This window comes from Erinaceus europaeus, chromosome 14, assembly GCF_950295315.1.
Source record: "Erinaceus europaeus chromosome 14, mEriEur2.1, whole genome shotgun sequence".
Taxonomy (NCBI): domain Eukaryota; kingdom Metazoa; phylum Chordata; class Mammalia; order Eulipotyphla; family Erinaceidae; genus Erinaceus; species Erinaceus europaeus.
Window position 1 is genome coordinate 5,097,949 of NC_080175.1, and position 16,068 is coordinate 5,114,016.

The 16,068-nt window shown below is 48.7% G+C and overlaps 1 protein-coding gene across 1 annotated transcript; it reads right to left on the reverse strand.

Annotated features, from left to right (window-relative positions):
* Positions 1-666: 666 nt before the first annotated feature.
* Positions 667-14,476, reverse strand: BUB3 (BUB3 mitotic checkpoint protein). Its single transcript, XM_007519663.3, has 8 exons — positions 14,338-14,476; positions 13,857-14,051; positions 11,066-11,135; positions 9,331-9,482; positions 6,389-6,547; positions 3,034-3,211; positions 1,992-2,208; positions 667-1,011 (listed from the first exon to the last, which is right to left on the reverse strand). Exons 2-8 carry the CDS (start codon positions 14,049-14,051, stop codon positions 996-998), a joined length of 987 nt encoding a protein of 328 aa, XP_007519725.1. The 5' UTR covers positions 14,338-14,476; the 3' UTR covers positions 667-995.
* Between the last annotated feature and the right edge of the window lie 1,592 nt (positions 14,477-16,068).

Genomic DNA, 16,068 nt, shown 5'->3' on the forward strand with positions numbered 1-16,068 from the left:
CTCGGAATAGGCCAAGCCAAGTTCGTGTTCTGCTTTAGGGCATTACATTGAAATGAATCTCAGTCTCGCTCTCATTTTTTTCTTTTTAACCTTAATCACCAGCGGCTGGACAACTGCAATGGACAGGAGAACTATATAAACGTCAGAGAAATATGTAAACCTCATTAATGTTTCCAAAAATTCATTCAGATAGAAACAGGTCCAAATAGATGCCTGTCTAAATGTACTGCAATTACGCTACAATTATTTTTCCAAATACACAGATAGGCTCTGTCTTTTCTCAGCTCGTTACTGGCTCAAACAATTTGCCCTTCTGGGATCAATTGTTTGCTAATAAATAATTGTTTACAGTCTCAAAATGATGTTAGGAGGTTTGCTTATTAGTTTTCCTTCTGCACCCTAATAAGATTGAAAACTAGCTGATTCCCAAGAGTCTAACCTTAACCTCGCTTTGTTTAACAGCCCAGGAAATGATGGACCATCTGCTTCAGAAAATAATGGACGTGCAGGAGGAAATATTGTTTAATTGTAGATTAACCTCCTCCTCATGAGGCAGTCTGAAGCGGCTTTAGAATGAGCAACCACAACCAGCCAAAGAGACCAATGGCTCCGAGCCTTCCCTCTGCCGCTTAAGGCCCACAAAGAATGCAAAGAGACCGCATCACCTGTGTTTTGATTTATTTATTTATACAAACGTTTACTTCCACAGTGGAAACGAAAAGCAAGGTCAAAACAGATTCTCAAAAGTGTAGCCACTGCCCTCCAATTTTGTTTGCCCACATGCCTTTAATACTGCAAAGCACCTCATGCACTTAAGGAAAGATTTAAAAAAACAAATCAGTAGAAACCTCTTGTCCACTATTTTCAGGCTCTTCTAATATTAAAATTAGTATTTTCCCCCCCTGGCTTCTTTTGTTAATAGTAATAAATCCATCACTGGGGAGTAGGAATTGTTTTATCATCATCAACGCGGCACTTGAGCAAATGAAATCTCGTCAAGTACACGGTGACCTACAAGTGCAAAAGAGGAAAGAAAAGCATGAGATCAAAATGGACAGCGGGGACAGGAGACACAAAAGCGAGCAACTAAATGCAAATACAGCCCAACAGGCCTCACCCGCTAAAATACGTTCTCAGGCAAGCCTGCGGAAGTACACGTCACAGAGACCATTTCATAAGCTGCCCTCTCTTCAGGCATTCCAATTCAGCGAGGGTGCCTACCACATACCACTTTAGCCCCAAGAAACAGCAAAGGCAGCCTGGAACCACTCGATCACCCACAATCACCTGAGGACTGCTTTCCGTCAAGGGCTCCAGCAGAGGGTCAAAACCACCTGGGGTGGGCACGGGACAGGTTTTTGTTCTTAACTCCCCAAGCAGCTGCTTGCTCTGAAGCCCGATGCAGGTAATTAAGAGTTTTGCCTGCTCGTAGCCACCCCTCAAATGCAAAAGGCTCCATTCAGTCAACAGTTCCAAGCAAAAGCCTGAGACAGCTACGAAAATTTCCAAACTACAGAGATCTGCTGTTCTAGACGAGGCGGTATTACTGTGGATTTCCAGTAAGACCTGAAGGTCATTCACTTTGTGTAAATATTAAAGAAACAACCTCTGTGGAGAGGAAAGATTTTGGGTCGTTCAGATTCTTAAATATCTTAAATAGAACTTGCTAACATAAATTATTCTTGAATTCCTCAACTTAATTTTGAAGCAATAAGCTAGTAATAACTGCAGAGATTCAAATAATAGTGCCTATTCAAGAAGAATGAGAGTTTGACATTCTCTCCAAAACAACTGGGCACAATTTTATCCATCAGACGTCTATCAACCTACGGATATTGAAAGCTTGGGAGAACAAGATAAAATCAACTCCAGCCCTACAGTCGGCTGCACTATCAAGCAGGCATCAACAATGCTATTCATGAATTGAGAAAAATTAATAAATCCTGGGCTGAATGCAAGAGAAGGCTCAAATGCAGGTGAAGCATACTCACTTGGGTTTCGTTTCTGCATCTGTCACTTGGCGAATGAAGATACCATCTTCAGGATGCTCGGTGTCGTCCATCTCATACATGTACGATGACGCTATGGCGAGCGTGGTCCCGTCACTGCTGAAGGCCAGGGAGGCGATGCTGGTGGGGTAGCGGTGGAACTGGCACAGGCGCTTTTTGTTAAACGGATCCCAGATGTTCACAAACCCGTCAGAACCACCTGCAGACAATTGCCAAAGACTTCAAATGGGTCTTAAAAGCAGATGCCCAGGGAGTCGGGCGGTAGCACAGTGGATTAAGCGCACGTGGCGCAAAGCCTAAGGACCGGCGTCAGGATCCGGGTTCGAGCCCTGGCTCCCCACCTGCAGGGGAGTCACTTCACAGGCGGTGAAGCAGGTCTGCAGGTGTCTGTCTTTCTCTCCCCCTCTCTGTCTTCCCTCCTCTCTCCATTTCTCTCTGTCCTATCCAACAACGATGACATCAGTGATAACAACAACAATAATGGCAACAAGGGAATAAGAAAATAAATAAATGGGAGTCGGGCTGTAGTGCAGCGGGCTAAGCGCAGGTGGCGCAAAGCACAAGGACCTGCATAAGGATCCCGGTTCGAACCCCGGCTCCCCACCTGCAGGGGAGTCGCTTCACAGGCGGTGAAGCAGGTCTGCAGGTGTCTATCTTTCTCTCCCCCTCTCTGTCTTCCCCTCCTCTCTCCATTTCTCTCTGTCCTATCCAACAACGACAACAACAATAATAACTACAACAATAAAACAACAAGGGCAACAAAAGGGAATAAATAAATATTTAAAAAAATTAAAAAAAATAAAATAAAATATAAAAACAGAATAGAAATAAAAGCAGCTGCGCAGAGCCATTCACACTGAGGCCGCAGAAGTCAGGATGCCCAGCAAGAGAGATTCTACCAGATTCTCCCAAAAAAGGCAAACATAATTAAAAAAAAAAAAATTATAAATGCTCACGTTTAGCTGACGACAAATGACAAATGCTCGAGCAGCAGCGGCAGGTGGGTCGCCGTGCCACACTTTACCTGTGGCGAATGTGTTGTGGATGTTGTGGAAGGAAATGGCGTTGACGGGGTAGATCTGCTCGATGTTATTCTCTTTGAGCCTGTGGCACTTGAAGGCGTACTTCTTCTTCTGCACCTCAGGGCTTGGGTCCAAGTACTCCACTGCTACCCGGCCTTCAATGGAGCTTAACACGTAGCCCTGCCAGGAGGGAGCCAAGGTGGGACAGAGACAGTGACTCGACCTCCCCAAATCAAGGGGCCTGCCGCCCTCAGGACAGCAGTCTTGTGAATCAGCAGCGCCCTGGGGCAGCGATATTTAAGCCAAACAAAGAACAGAAAACACCCACGGCACCAAGTCCTAGATTCAACCCACACCCAAGAAATTTCTTTCAAACATGAACACAAAGCCAGAGATTCGACTGGCACAGAAGGCACAGTGACAGAGCGCCGGCCTTGCAAGTGTGGGGTCCCAGGCTCGCCTCCAGCATCACACGCCACAGTGATACTCTGTCACTCTGTGTTTAACAAAAAAGCACAAGACTTTACAAAAACTGTAAGCTGTGTTAACGTAGCTATGATGACTACAAAAGGTTACAAGCACTGTTTTAATTTAAATGAAATCTATGAACTGCTTTAAGTGTCATGTTTCCTGCATAAAAATGCCCAGCTATTTTGTCAAATCTACATAAAATGTTTAGTATTAAAACAAGGACAACAAAAGGGAATAAATAAAATATAAAAAATTAAATATATATATATATATATCTTTAAAAAAAAGTTTAGTATTTCATTACCATTTAGCTGTTTCTTGTCCGATTAGCAGAATTAAATAGACTTTTCTTATTGCTTTCACTTCCAACACTAAGAACTGTCTCTATTCAGAGTATCTAGGCCCCAGTCAGTTGAAAGCCAGCCTCCACTCACACTGATGTACAAGTTGAGTCTTAACAGACTTTCAGCAATATTCCAACGCGCTTAGAATATCAAACCTTGGGAGTCGGGCTGTAGCGCAGCGGGTTAAGCGCAGGTGGCGCAAAGGACCGGCAGAAGGATCCCGGTTTGAGCCTCTGGCTCCTCACCTGCAGGGGAGTCACTTCATAGGCCGTGAAGCAGGTCTGCAGGAATCTCTCTCTCTCTCCCCCTCTGTCTTCCCCTCCTCTCTCCATTTCTCTCTACCCTATCCAACAACGACATAAGTAACAACAATAACTACAACAATAAAAACAAGGGCAACAAAAGGGAATAAATCTTTATATAAAAAAAAAACCCCTTTCCTCCTTACTTGAAATGACAGTCAAAAGTAAACATAAAACCTATATAATCAAAATTCTTCTACAGTATGAAGTTTTATTCCTGAAAACCTGCTTACCAAGGCCGCCCCCCAAAAAAAAATCTTTGTTAAAATTCCATTATCAACTAGAGATAACTAGCAAAAGACCACACCTGTGTATAAAAACACAAGCATAAGCATTCAGTAAGTGCTAGAGGTCATCCTACTGAATGAAAATAGCTCAGTAGGTACGTTTCACACAGCCAAGATTCCCTGTCTGTAATGGGAATCTCCAATTTCCTGAGAAAAAGAGCTGAGGCAGCAAGGAGGCACGCGTGGCTTGGTGGGAAGGGCGCGGTACTCGCAGGCGCTAAACCCCGGGTTCTAAGCCCGGGTTTGTTGGGTAGTTGCCACCTCCCCCTGGCTTCTGCTTAACCATATGCCTATATAGGGATTTTACTGATCCAAAGCTTTGGTCTATTTACATAAATCACTTTTACATAAAGCACTCCAGGGCATTGGTGGTTCTATGATAGGATTCTCTCCTGCTCCACCCCCTCCTTGTCACACACTGATCCCTTCTTTGTCACACTCTGATTTTCACCAGTCACTTTTCTCTCCACCCTCTCTATATCACATCCTGTTTCCACCCTACTTGGAGAGTATAAAAACAGCTGCTCTTCTGATTAAAGACACTTGGAAATTGCTTTCCGGCTCCGAGAGTTCCAGAGTGTATCTCCTGCGGAAGTTGGTGCAGCACGAGTTCCTGATCCCTCTCCCACACAGCAGCCTAGATCAGCTCCAGTTGAGTTCTCTCCAACCCAGAGAGCACTAGCTCGGGAAGAAGTACCCTCAGGCTATCCCGGCACGGGTTCATGCTGGAGCAGTGCTGAGGTCTCTCCCACTAAAGAGATTTTACTATTACTATTATTTATTTATTCCCTTTTATTGTCCTTGTTTTATTGTTATAGTTGTTGTTGTTGATGTCGTTGTTGTTGGATAGGACAGAGAGAAATGGAGAGAGGAGGGGAAGACGGAGAGGGGGAGAGAAAAGAGAAACACCTGCAGACCTGCTTCACCGCTTATGAAGTGACTCCCCTGAGGTGGGAGCCGGGGGCTCAAACCGGGATCCTTATGCCGGTCCTTGTGCTTTTGTGCCACCTGCGCTTAACCCGCCGTGCTACCACCCCACTCCTGAGATTTTTTTTTTCCCCTTTTGTTGCCATTGTTGCTTTATTGTTGTTGTTACTGATGTTGTCGTTGTTGGATAGGACAGAGAGAAATGGAGAGAGGAGGGGAAGACAGAGAGGGAGAGAGAAAGAGAGACACCTGCAGACCTGCTTCACCGCCTGTGAAGCGACTCTAACCTCAACAGTGCTTTTAAAAAAATCCCACTTCTGGGAGTCAGGCAGTAGCACAGCAGGTTAAGTGCAGGTGGCGCAAACCGCAAGGACCAACAAAAGGATCCCAGTTCGATCCTCCCCCCCCCCCCCCCGCTCTCCACCTGCAGGGGAGTCACTTCACAAGCGGTGAAGCAGGTCTGCAGGTGTCTATCTCTCCCCTTCTCTGTCTTCCCCTCCCTTCTCCATTTCTCCCTGTAGTATCCAACAGCGATGACATCAATAATAACTACGATAAAAAAACAAGAGCAATAAAAAAATATATAAAAAATCCAACTTCTGCAGTCAGCAACCTGCAGGACCGTATTAAGGTTATTGGAATACAAAGCAGCAAAAACAAACAAACAAAAACCAGCAGCAAATTCTATAACCCCAAATGTCCAGGTGTGTACGTGAAGTCACTGGCTCCTGAAGTGAGTCTCTACATAAGCCCCTCTGGTGGCCAGTGGCCGGATACCTGTTGGGTGTCCTGACCAGGGCCAGCCAGGGCCGAGAGGCTTCTAGTCAGACCAGCAGACCTCACCAGTCAACCTCTCTGGACGTGCAGCCCTTCCCTAAAATGGCCTTAGCCCAAGGATGCTGCAAATACACCCGCATCCAGCTCCCTCCCCGTCATGGCGGCAGCCCTCAAAAGCAGTGACCACATCCATCTTTACAAATACAGACTGGGGGGGGGTGCGGGGGGGGGGGGTGCCCCGAGCGGTACCTGCTTGTTGGGAAATGCCCGGATGCAGCGGGTCTGGTACTTGAGGCTGGACTCCCGGCGCTGCTGGACGTAGCCCATGTTGCGAAGGTCCCACACCAGCACCCTGCGGCCCGCCGTGCCCACGATCAGCCGGTCGCCGGACACCGAGAGCGTGTACACCTTTCGAGAAGACACAAAGAAGCTCGAGGAGCCGGTCTACTCGCCGGGAAGCGCCGTTTTGCCCCAAAGCAGCTGAAGTTTTAGACCCGTTATTCATCCAGCCATAAGAGGCAGCTCGGGAGGCCGCCGGGCAGGCTAACCAAACCTTGAGTGCTACACTTTTCAACAGTGTCAGCACGGAGAAGAATGAACCCGGACGGCCTGCACATGCGACCGAGCACCGTGTAACACAGACACTACTCCACTCGGTCCGCAGAAACACTTCTAACAAAACTGCATTCCTCTTGGTTCCTAAAGCAAGTCCCAACAACTTTCCCCAGCCTCGTTCACTCAGGGACAACATCAAAGCGCGCCAACTACTCAAAAGGAGACAAGACGGCAGCAAATGATGAGAGAAAGCCTTTCGGCGGCTTGCTGGCTTTTCACCCTACAGTCGGTCGGTCCCCAGCCGCTGCCCTGCGCTCGTCCATCTGCTGGAAGGCAAGGCCCTGGCGGGGCTCCGCAGCTGATGGCCGCGCTGCTGAGCTGCCTGTGGTGGCATCTGAACTCAGAATTAAAAGGCGCGAGTGGCCCAGCGTGTGACAAAGCGAATTCCTGTGCCCTGAGCATACTAAACAGAGTTCATCTCCTGACATAATTAAGGAAAATAAAAAGCACATTCTCCCCCTCAAAGCCCCTTTTACCCCTCGCAATGCTTCTTCTTCAATATTAAAAGGCAAACGCGCCCTCTGTAATGCAGTGCACAACTTCCTGCAGACACGCGTTAGAAAGGATTTCCTATCAAGGATCTTACTTAGAAAACGTAGCCAACTCATGAGCATGGTGAGAAAATGTATTTCTCTAGTTGTGTTGACTTTTAAAAATCTAGACTTCGGGGAGCCGGGCGGTGGCGCAGCGGGTTAAGCGCAGGTGGCGCAAAGCACAAGGACCGGCATAAGGATCCCGGTTCGAACCCTGGCTCCCCACCTACAGGGGAGTCGCTTCACAGGCGGTGAAGCAGGTCTGCAGGTGTCTATCTTTCTCTCCTCCTCTCTCCATTTCTCTCTGTCCTATCCAACAATGACAACAACAATAATAACTACAACAATAAAAAAAAAAAAAAACAAGGACAACAAAAGGGAATAAATAAAATAAAATTAAAAAAATCTAGACTTCGGATACGTAATTGCTCTGTTGCTTTTAAATAATAAGTGACTTTAATCTGACAAGTCAACATAAGAAAAATGAAGATGCCCTAGAACTTGGTAAGACGCTGATTACAAATTCAGTATTTGAACCATCCGGTTGGTAACTGCTAACGTTACGTACAAACCAGCATCCCAAAGTCCAGGTCAGGGTCAGTGTAATCAATCGTCCAAACCCCACAACCTGGCTTTATGATTCAACTGCTAGCAGCCTCGGGGGTCCCAGACTCAACTCCAGTACGGCGTGTGCCAGAGTGATGCTCTGGTTCCAGCGCTCGCGTGCTCTCTCGGTACTGTGTGAGCCACTTAAAAAGAAGAAATCCAGCAACTAATCTGATCGTGGGGAGGAGGAGGATTTGAAGGAGCTCAAAGCAGCATTTTAAATATATGAACATTTAGAAAATAGAAAACATGACTCCCCTTCCTTTATTCAGAAAAACGAAATGCTCACAGAAAAAAAGAGATTACGTGAAGAACAGTAAGCACAGATCTTAAAGAACAGACTCCAGAAAGAGCGATTTAGAACAGCACAGTCAGATTAGGAATCTGATCTTAAATCTACTACACAGGTGAACGTGAGCACCTAACAGTGCTCTTTCTATCCCCAGCGACCGTAAATCAAGTGAAACCACTGTCATGCGACTGACGGGGAATATACATTTATCAAAGAAAGTATTTAAAAAAGTGACATAATGAACCTTGCTGAGCCAGTAAGCAGCTTGATTCAGTGCGGCTGTCCCTTATATGATAGTCTGTCAGCAAGTTATCACTGCTCTTAACATGTTACATACAACCATAAATCAAAACTAGAAACAATGCAATTATTTTATTCAGAACAAAGGTCTTGCCAGGAGTAGATTCGATTGATGTGACAAAAATAATGGTTCTTTGGGTGCAGTACAGCATATGATGGCAGCGAGCAGGAAGCTGAATAGTATATTTACACTGAGGAAACAGACTCAAGTGAAGGATTCCTTTAAACAGCTGCAACCATCAATCTTTAAAATCAACTACCCTCCGATAGTCTGATGAGGATACAGCGAGAACGCTCAATTACACTTTCAATGTCCAGATCAAAAGGTTAGAATAATACACCAGGTTTGGGTTTTAAGATGCGGCGTTCACCAGAGCCTTCAAACTGTTAACACTCAGCATTTTTCAAATAAATAAGTGGTAAGAGCCAGAAGACATGGGACACCTTCCTTGGGGACGTGCGATCACTCATTTCACCCTCGTCACAGAGGGCTCGAGCAGAAGCAAGCACAGGTGCCGCTCCATGCCACCTGCCGGCAGGGCACAGAGCCAGCTGAAGGCAAGCGGCCAGTGGCTCGTGACCTCTGTGGAAAGGCAGAGCGTGGCCTCCCAGGCCTGCCCAGGGGCCTCAAGCCTTAGATTAGCCATGAGTGCCAGGGAGACTCAGCTAGACTGGGCCTCTACAGACAGAAGCTGCTCAAGACACCATAAGGAATCCGCCTTCGCGTCACTTGGGTTCGCAGAGTAGACTCTTCAACTCAACCTCGACATTCACTTTCATCCAACACATAATCAAGTCAGATCACAGTAGGAAACGCCGCTCCCGCTGGGAACGTCAGAGCCTACCTTTTCAGGCTGAGAGAAGGTGCCGGCGTTACAAGGAGCTCTGGGGTCCCATAGTTTAACTGTCTGATCCCAACTCCCAGTAACCATCACATTCACTTCTGGACAGTATTCAACACATCTGATAGGGGCATCATGGGCTCCCACAAGACTTTCTATATGGGGAAGAAATAAAATTAAATAAATAAAATAAAATAAAATAAAATACCAGCTTTACTATCTCTAGCAAACAAAAACTCCTCAAGAGAACAACAGAAGGAAACATTCATTCAACTGTGGTGACTGTGTTTCAGCAACTCTGGATGTATCTGCACACAGAAAAATCTCTCCCTGCCTACAGAGCCCTCCCTTCCTCTCAGTTCACCTGAGCGAGCACAGCTTGTGTCAGTGGCAAAGTACTTATCAAACCTGCCTCGAATGTCAGATTGCTTTTAAACGCTGGTATGCCGCCTGTTATTATCCTCACACGACTCCAGAGATCTTAAATCAGGAACCAGAGTCACCTCAGTAGTGCTGAGTGCAGGTTCAGACACACTACACCAGGTCCCCAAGAAATACCTGTCGTATGAGCAAGTCAGTGGTGATCACTGCCGTTCTGGATCTGAACCCAACTTAGCACACTAAGCCAGTGCTTGCCGGCAATACAGTTAAGTGCTAAGAGAATTAACTGCCTGAGAGCTGGGGGTGAGGACAACAGGGAATCTCCCAACTAAGCCACCTCATTTTATGAGGGTCACCTAGCCAGTAGGCAACTGTCCTTTCAATTTCAACTCTGTAGTACCTCACTTATTCATTTACTGCCCCCAAGTACCTGTACTATATCCCAGATCTAGGCCACATGTGCGTCATAACAGGATATGATCCTGAGTCTGACGAAAACAGGAACACTACCAGTTCAGAAAGACCTCATTCACACAGTGAAGAAAAAATATCCTGTTAAGTTCAGCAGTGACCTGAGAATAACCAAGTAATGCCCTTAAGTCCAGTCTCAAGGACTGAAAACTTTGTCTTTCATTGTTGTTTGTTTGTTTTTTAGCCTAAGTCTTCAAACAAATGGGAACTAACCCTGCAAGCTGGTTTACCACGCAGAATAAATAAGCTACTAGCAGACAAAGCCAAACATCTGCAGCTTTAAGTCACCTGGCAAAGTGACTTCTGGGCAAAAGCCTTTTGTTTGAATGAGGGGGTTTTTTTTGGACAACAAAAAAAATGTACTTATCCCATCTTGGTTCCCAGCTCACTCACAACTAGTCACATCTGTCTTGCCATCTCACCAAGAGTTCATCTCCATCTAAATAATGCACCTCCCCATCCACCACCAACCCCCTCCAAAAAAAAAAAAAACCTTCTACCAGGAAGCTCTGTGCTTTGGGATCCCTTTTCAAACTGTTCTACTGGGGGGGGGGGGGGATCATTAAAAAACTGTGTGAGTTGACGTGACAAATGAAGGGGCACATTCTCAAGCAGGAGGCCCCAAGTTCAATCCTGCGCCTATGTCATACATATGCCAGGCTGACTGATACTCTGCTTCCTCCTGCTCTCTCATTAATAAACAGGTCCGTTTTTTGTTTTTAAAATTGAATAAGTCACTTCATACCTAAGTATCTTAGAAACTATAAATATCATTTATCATTCGTTCAATCAACTGCAGCAACATCAGAACAACTGGCCCTAAACACCTTCACTCTGGGGTGCTCAGCTCAGGAAGCAGTAAGCTAGAGAAGGCAGGCCAGGTTACCTTGATCCGTGTTCAAATCATGCATTTTCAACTGCTGGTCTAATCCCCCACTCCATGCGTGCGTTGGATCCTACAAAAAGAAAAGTGTCAAGACACATCAAACTTAAAAGAGTCTGTAAAGGTTTCCACGGTCCTGGTTACAGAGCCAGCTACTCACTGTAAACCAACAGGCACAATAATAATACAAAAAAGGAGATGGCAAAGGTGAAGGAGGAACGGTTCCAAAAAGCCAGTGGAATATAATGTCAGGGGCCGCACAGAGGTCCCTGGTTCAGTCCCCGGTAACACCCTAAATCTGGTTATAAAAAGACAACAGTAAACAAATTAAGAGCCCTACACCACCACTGCCTGGGGAACCACCTAGCAAAGAACTCGTCCGTCTAGTGAGGCAGCCTAGGGAGGAACAGATCGCACCCGAGGTCCCGCACACTAGGACCTGAGCTCAAGCCTGGCCCTCGGGTGCAGGGCAGGGAAGCTCCTCCAGAGGTGGAGCTGTGCTGCATGTGTCTGTCTTCCCCTCAACTAGAAAAAAAAAAATCAAAAAAAACACCTAATGGCTGTTCAGACAGGGAAAAAAAAAACAGTCAACAAAAACTCTGCACCACCGCACAGCCTGGGAACTAAGAATGTAAACAAACCCCCCTTCTAATGGGGGGGGGATGCACACAGTGTCCCAAGCGAAGACCCAGGTTCAAGCCCAGGCCCTCGGCTGCAGGGCAGGGCAGCGGGAGCTTCCCCACACATGGAGCAGTGCTGCAGGCCTCCTCTTTTTCTCCCTCTCCCTCCATTCCTGTGTCTTATGCTCTATTAAATAAACAAACAGGTAAATAAATAGAAACACCACTAAATAGACTCTTCAGACAGGCTCCAGGCTTACCCCACAGGACACCAAATGGATGAGAAGGGCTCCAGTCTGAGAAGGTCACCAGTGCCTAACACACACTCACACACACACACACACACACACAGACACACACACTCACTCACACACACATTCACACACACAGACACACACACACGGACACACACACACACACAGACACACACATGGACACTCATACACAGACACACACAGAGACACACACACAGAGACACACACACACACTCAGACACAGACACACACATACACACACACAGACACACACACAGAGACACACACACACACTCAGACACAGACACACACATACACACACACAGACACACACACGGACACTCATACACAGACACACACACAGAGACATACACACACAGACACACACACACTCAGACACAGACATAGACACACACACACTCACACACACACACAGACACACACACACAGACACACACACGGACACTCATACACAGACACACACAGAGACACACACACTCAGACACAGACACACACGCACTCACACACAGACACACACACAGACACACACACAGACACACACACGGACACACACTCAGACACAGACACACACATAGACACACACACACACACGGACACACACTCAGACACAGACACACACACACACACACGGACACACACTCAGACACAGACACACACAGACACACACACACACACGGACACACACTCAGACACACACTCAGACACAGACACACACAGAGACACACACACACACACGGACACACACTCAGACACAGACACACACATAGACACACACACACACTCACACACACACACACACACACACACACACACACACGAGGGTTGGGGAGACAGCATGACGGTCCTGCAAAGACTTTCATTCCCGAGGCTCCAAAGCCCCAGGTTCAATCCCCAGCGCCACCAAAGATGAACGGGTATCTGTCTCTCTCACTCTGTGCTTCCCTTATTAAAATACGTAAAATAGATAAAAAATAATGATGACGATAAAAAAGAAAAAGAGCGGCACCGGAGTCCATGCACACGCTGGAGGGGAAGGACTTCATGCAAACCCCCTGCCCCACCCCCCAGCTGGCCTGGGTGCTGGGTGACATTCGGGTCCCGGGGTGGCATTCGGGTCCCGGGGTGACATTCGGGTCCCAGGGAGGCACCGGGTCAGGGGTGGCATTCAGGTCCCCGGGTGGCATTCAGGTCCCGGGGTGGCATTCAGGTCCCCGGGTGGCATTCAGGTCCCCGGGTGGCATTCAGGTCCCCGGGTGGCATTCAGGTCCCGGGGTGGCATTCAGGTCCCCGGGTGGCATTCAGGTCCCCGGGTGGCATTCAGGTCCCCGGGTGGCATTCAGGTCCCCGGGTGGCATTCAGGTCCCGGGGTGGCATTCAGGTCCCCAGGTGGCATTCAGGTCCCCGGGTGGCATTCAGGTCCCCGGGTGGCATTCAGGTCCCCGGGTGGCATTCAGGTCCCCGGGTGGCATTCAGGTCCCCGGGTGGCATTCAGGTCCCCGGGTGGCATTCAGGTCCCCAGGTGGCATTCAGGTCCCGGGGTGGCATTCAGGTCCCGGGGAGGCACCGGGTCAGGGGTGGCATTCAGGTCCCGGGGTGGCATTCAGGTCCCGGGGTGGCACCGGGCCAGGGGTGGCATTCAGGTCCCGGGGTGGCATTCAGGTCCCCGGGTGGCATTCAGGTCCCGGGGTGGCACCGGGTCAGGGGTGGCATTCAGGTCCCGGGGTGGCATTCAGGTCCCGGGGTGGCATTCAGGTCCCGGGGTGGCATTCAGGTCCCGGGGTGGCACCGGGCCAGGGGTGGCATTCAGGTCCCGGGGTGGCATTCAGGTCCCGGGTGACATTCGGGTCCCGGGGTGGCACCGGGTCAGGGGTGGCATTCAGGTCCCGGGGTGGCACCTACGTAGAAGGCGCAGTCGAGCACGGCGCCCGTGTGCTGGTACTTGAGCCGCATGGAGTTGGCGGGCACATCGTACAGGCGCACCGACGTGTCCCACGACGACACCAGCAGGAACTGGGACGTGTTGGGGCTGAACTTCACCGACGAGATGCCGTCCTCGGGGGGCTGGTTCAGCTTGAACTCGTTAGAGCCGGTCATCTGCGGGGCGAGCAGCCGCTCCGAGTCCCGGGAACCGCGCGGAGCCCGACCGCCGCCCCCTCGAGGCACCCGAACCCCCGCCTCCGGCCTCCCCGCCGCCCCCGAAGAAAGAAAGAAAGAAAGAAAGAAAGAAAGAAAGAAAGAAAGAAAGAAAGAAAGAAAGAAAGAAAGAAAGAAATGGCGAGCGGCGGCACGGGCCGGGGTCCCGGAGGGCCACCCCCGCCAGCTCCGAGCCCGCAGAGGGGCCGCGGCGTCCGCCTCCGCGCCCCGTCTCTCCCCCCGCTACCTTGAGCTCCCCTCGAACACAACGCGAGCGACGTTGCCCAGCGCTCGCCCGGCCGCCGCGCTTCCTCCCCAACAACTCGCGGGCCGGACGAAGGAGGCGGGGAGGAGGCTCCAGCGCGCGCACGCCATTGGCTGATTTCAAAGGCCAACGTCTCGCTCCCGGCATCTGATTGGTCCGCTCCGGCTCCAGCGGCGGGCGGCCCGGTCATTCACTTCCGGCTCAAAGGCAAAAACCTAGCTTTTCCGATCACGTGGTTTCATTTTACCCGCAGGCTGGCTGGGGGGGGGGGGGGCCGAACCTTCGCTAAGTCGGCGGAAACTACGACTCCCAAGGTGCATTTCGCCAAGGCGACACTCTCGTACTCTCCCGCCGGTGCGAGGCATGCTGGGAGACGTAGTCTGGCGGCCGCCGCCCTGCCGGGCCCGGCAAGAGTAACCGAGGAAATAAATAGCTTTCTAGTTCAGCGTGGACTCGATTCATTTCTCAGACACAAAAGGCCCCTTGCACTATATGCAAGTATCCGTTTCACTACGTGCAAACCCGCCCATAAAGTTAACCAAAAATGCCGGATGATGTGAATTGCATGTGAGACTTAAGCAACTGAGCAAGGAAAAGAACAGGATGAAAGCTAAACAAATCCTTGGTGTCTGTCTGCAGACCTGAAGGAGACCACAAAGGGGCAAGAGAGGGGCCGCGTGGTGGCGCACCCGGTTGAGCGCACATCTTGCCACGCGCAAGGACCCTGGTTCAAGCCCCTGGCCTCCACCTGCAGGAGGAAAACGTCACAAGTGGTGAAGCAGGGCTGCAGGTGTCTCTCCGTCTCTGTCTCCCCCATTCTCTCCATTTCTGGCTATCTATCCAATAAATAAATAAAGATTTTAAGTGGTCCGGGAGGTGGCGCAATGGATAAAACACTGGATTCTCAAGCATGAGGTCCTGAGTTCAATCCCCGGCAGCACATGTACCAGAGTGATGTCTGGTTCTTTCTCTCTCTTTCTCATTAATAAATAAAATCTTAAAAAAAAAAAAAAAGATTTTAAAAAGGGAGGGGGGCAGAGAGAACTATAAACATCAGGAAGGGGACTCAATAGTAGGTCATGGATGGAGACTGGTACTTTTTCTTGAGTGAAATACACTAACAGGTATTTAGGGGATGTCAAATGGTAACTGTGGAACAACAATGATTTTGTAAAGCAACATTTCCTCAGTTATATATATACATATATAATTTTGAAAATTATGGTGAAGAGTCAGGGAGCACAGCAGTAGTGGTTCAGTCGGCCTCTGATAGTATAGATTTACATTTAAAAATTCATAAAAAACATAGTTAATACTGATATTTTAAATTTTGTTCGGTCTAGTTGATTTTGCCCTGTTCTTTCTTTCCTCATTCCCTAGAGTTCCCATCTAGGAATCAAGATTCCACATTTCCCGTTTATTTTATTGTATTTTTTTAAATATTTATTTTATTTATTTATTCCCTCTTATTGCCCTTGTTGTTGTTATTATTGTTGTCGTAGTTGTTGGATAGGACAGAGAGAAATGGAGAGAGGAGGGGAAGACAGAGAGGAGGAGAGAAAGACAGACACCTGCAGACCTGCTTCACCGCCCATGAAGCGACTTCCCTGCAGGTGGGGAGTCAGGGCTGGAACCGGGATCCTCATGCCGGTCCTTGTGCTTTGTGCCACCTGCGCTTAACCCGCTGCGCTACCGCTCGACTCCCTATTTTAT

Coding starts and splice junctions, on each gene's coding strand:
- BUB3 (XM_007519663.3), bottom strand. CDS start 14,051: ATGACCGGCTCTAACGAGTTCAAGCTGAACCAGCCCCCCGAGGACGGC. Junction 3,212..6,388: donor GGGCATTTCCCAACAAGCAG/GTACCGCTCGGG, acceptor CCCTCCTGGCAG/GGCTACGTGTTAAGCTCCAT. Junction 2,209..3,033: donor CCACAACACATTCGCCACAG/GTAAAGTGTGGC, acceptor AATTGTCTGCAG/GTGGTTCTGACGGGTTTGTG.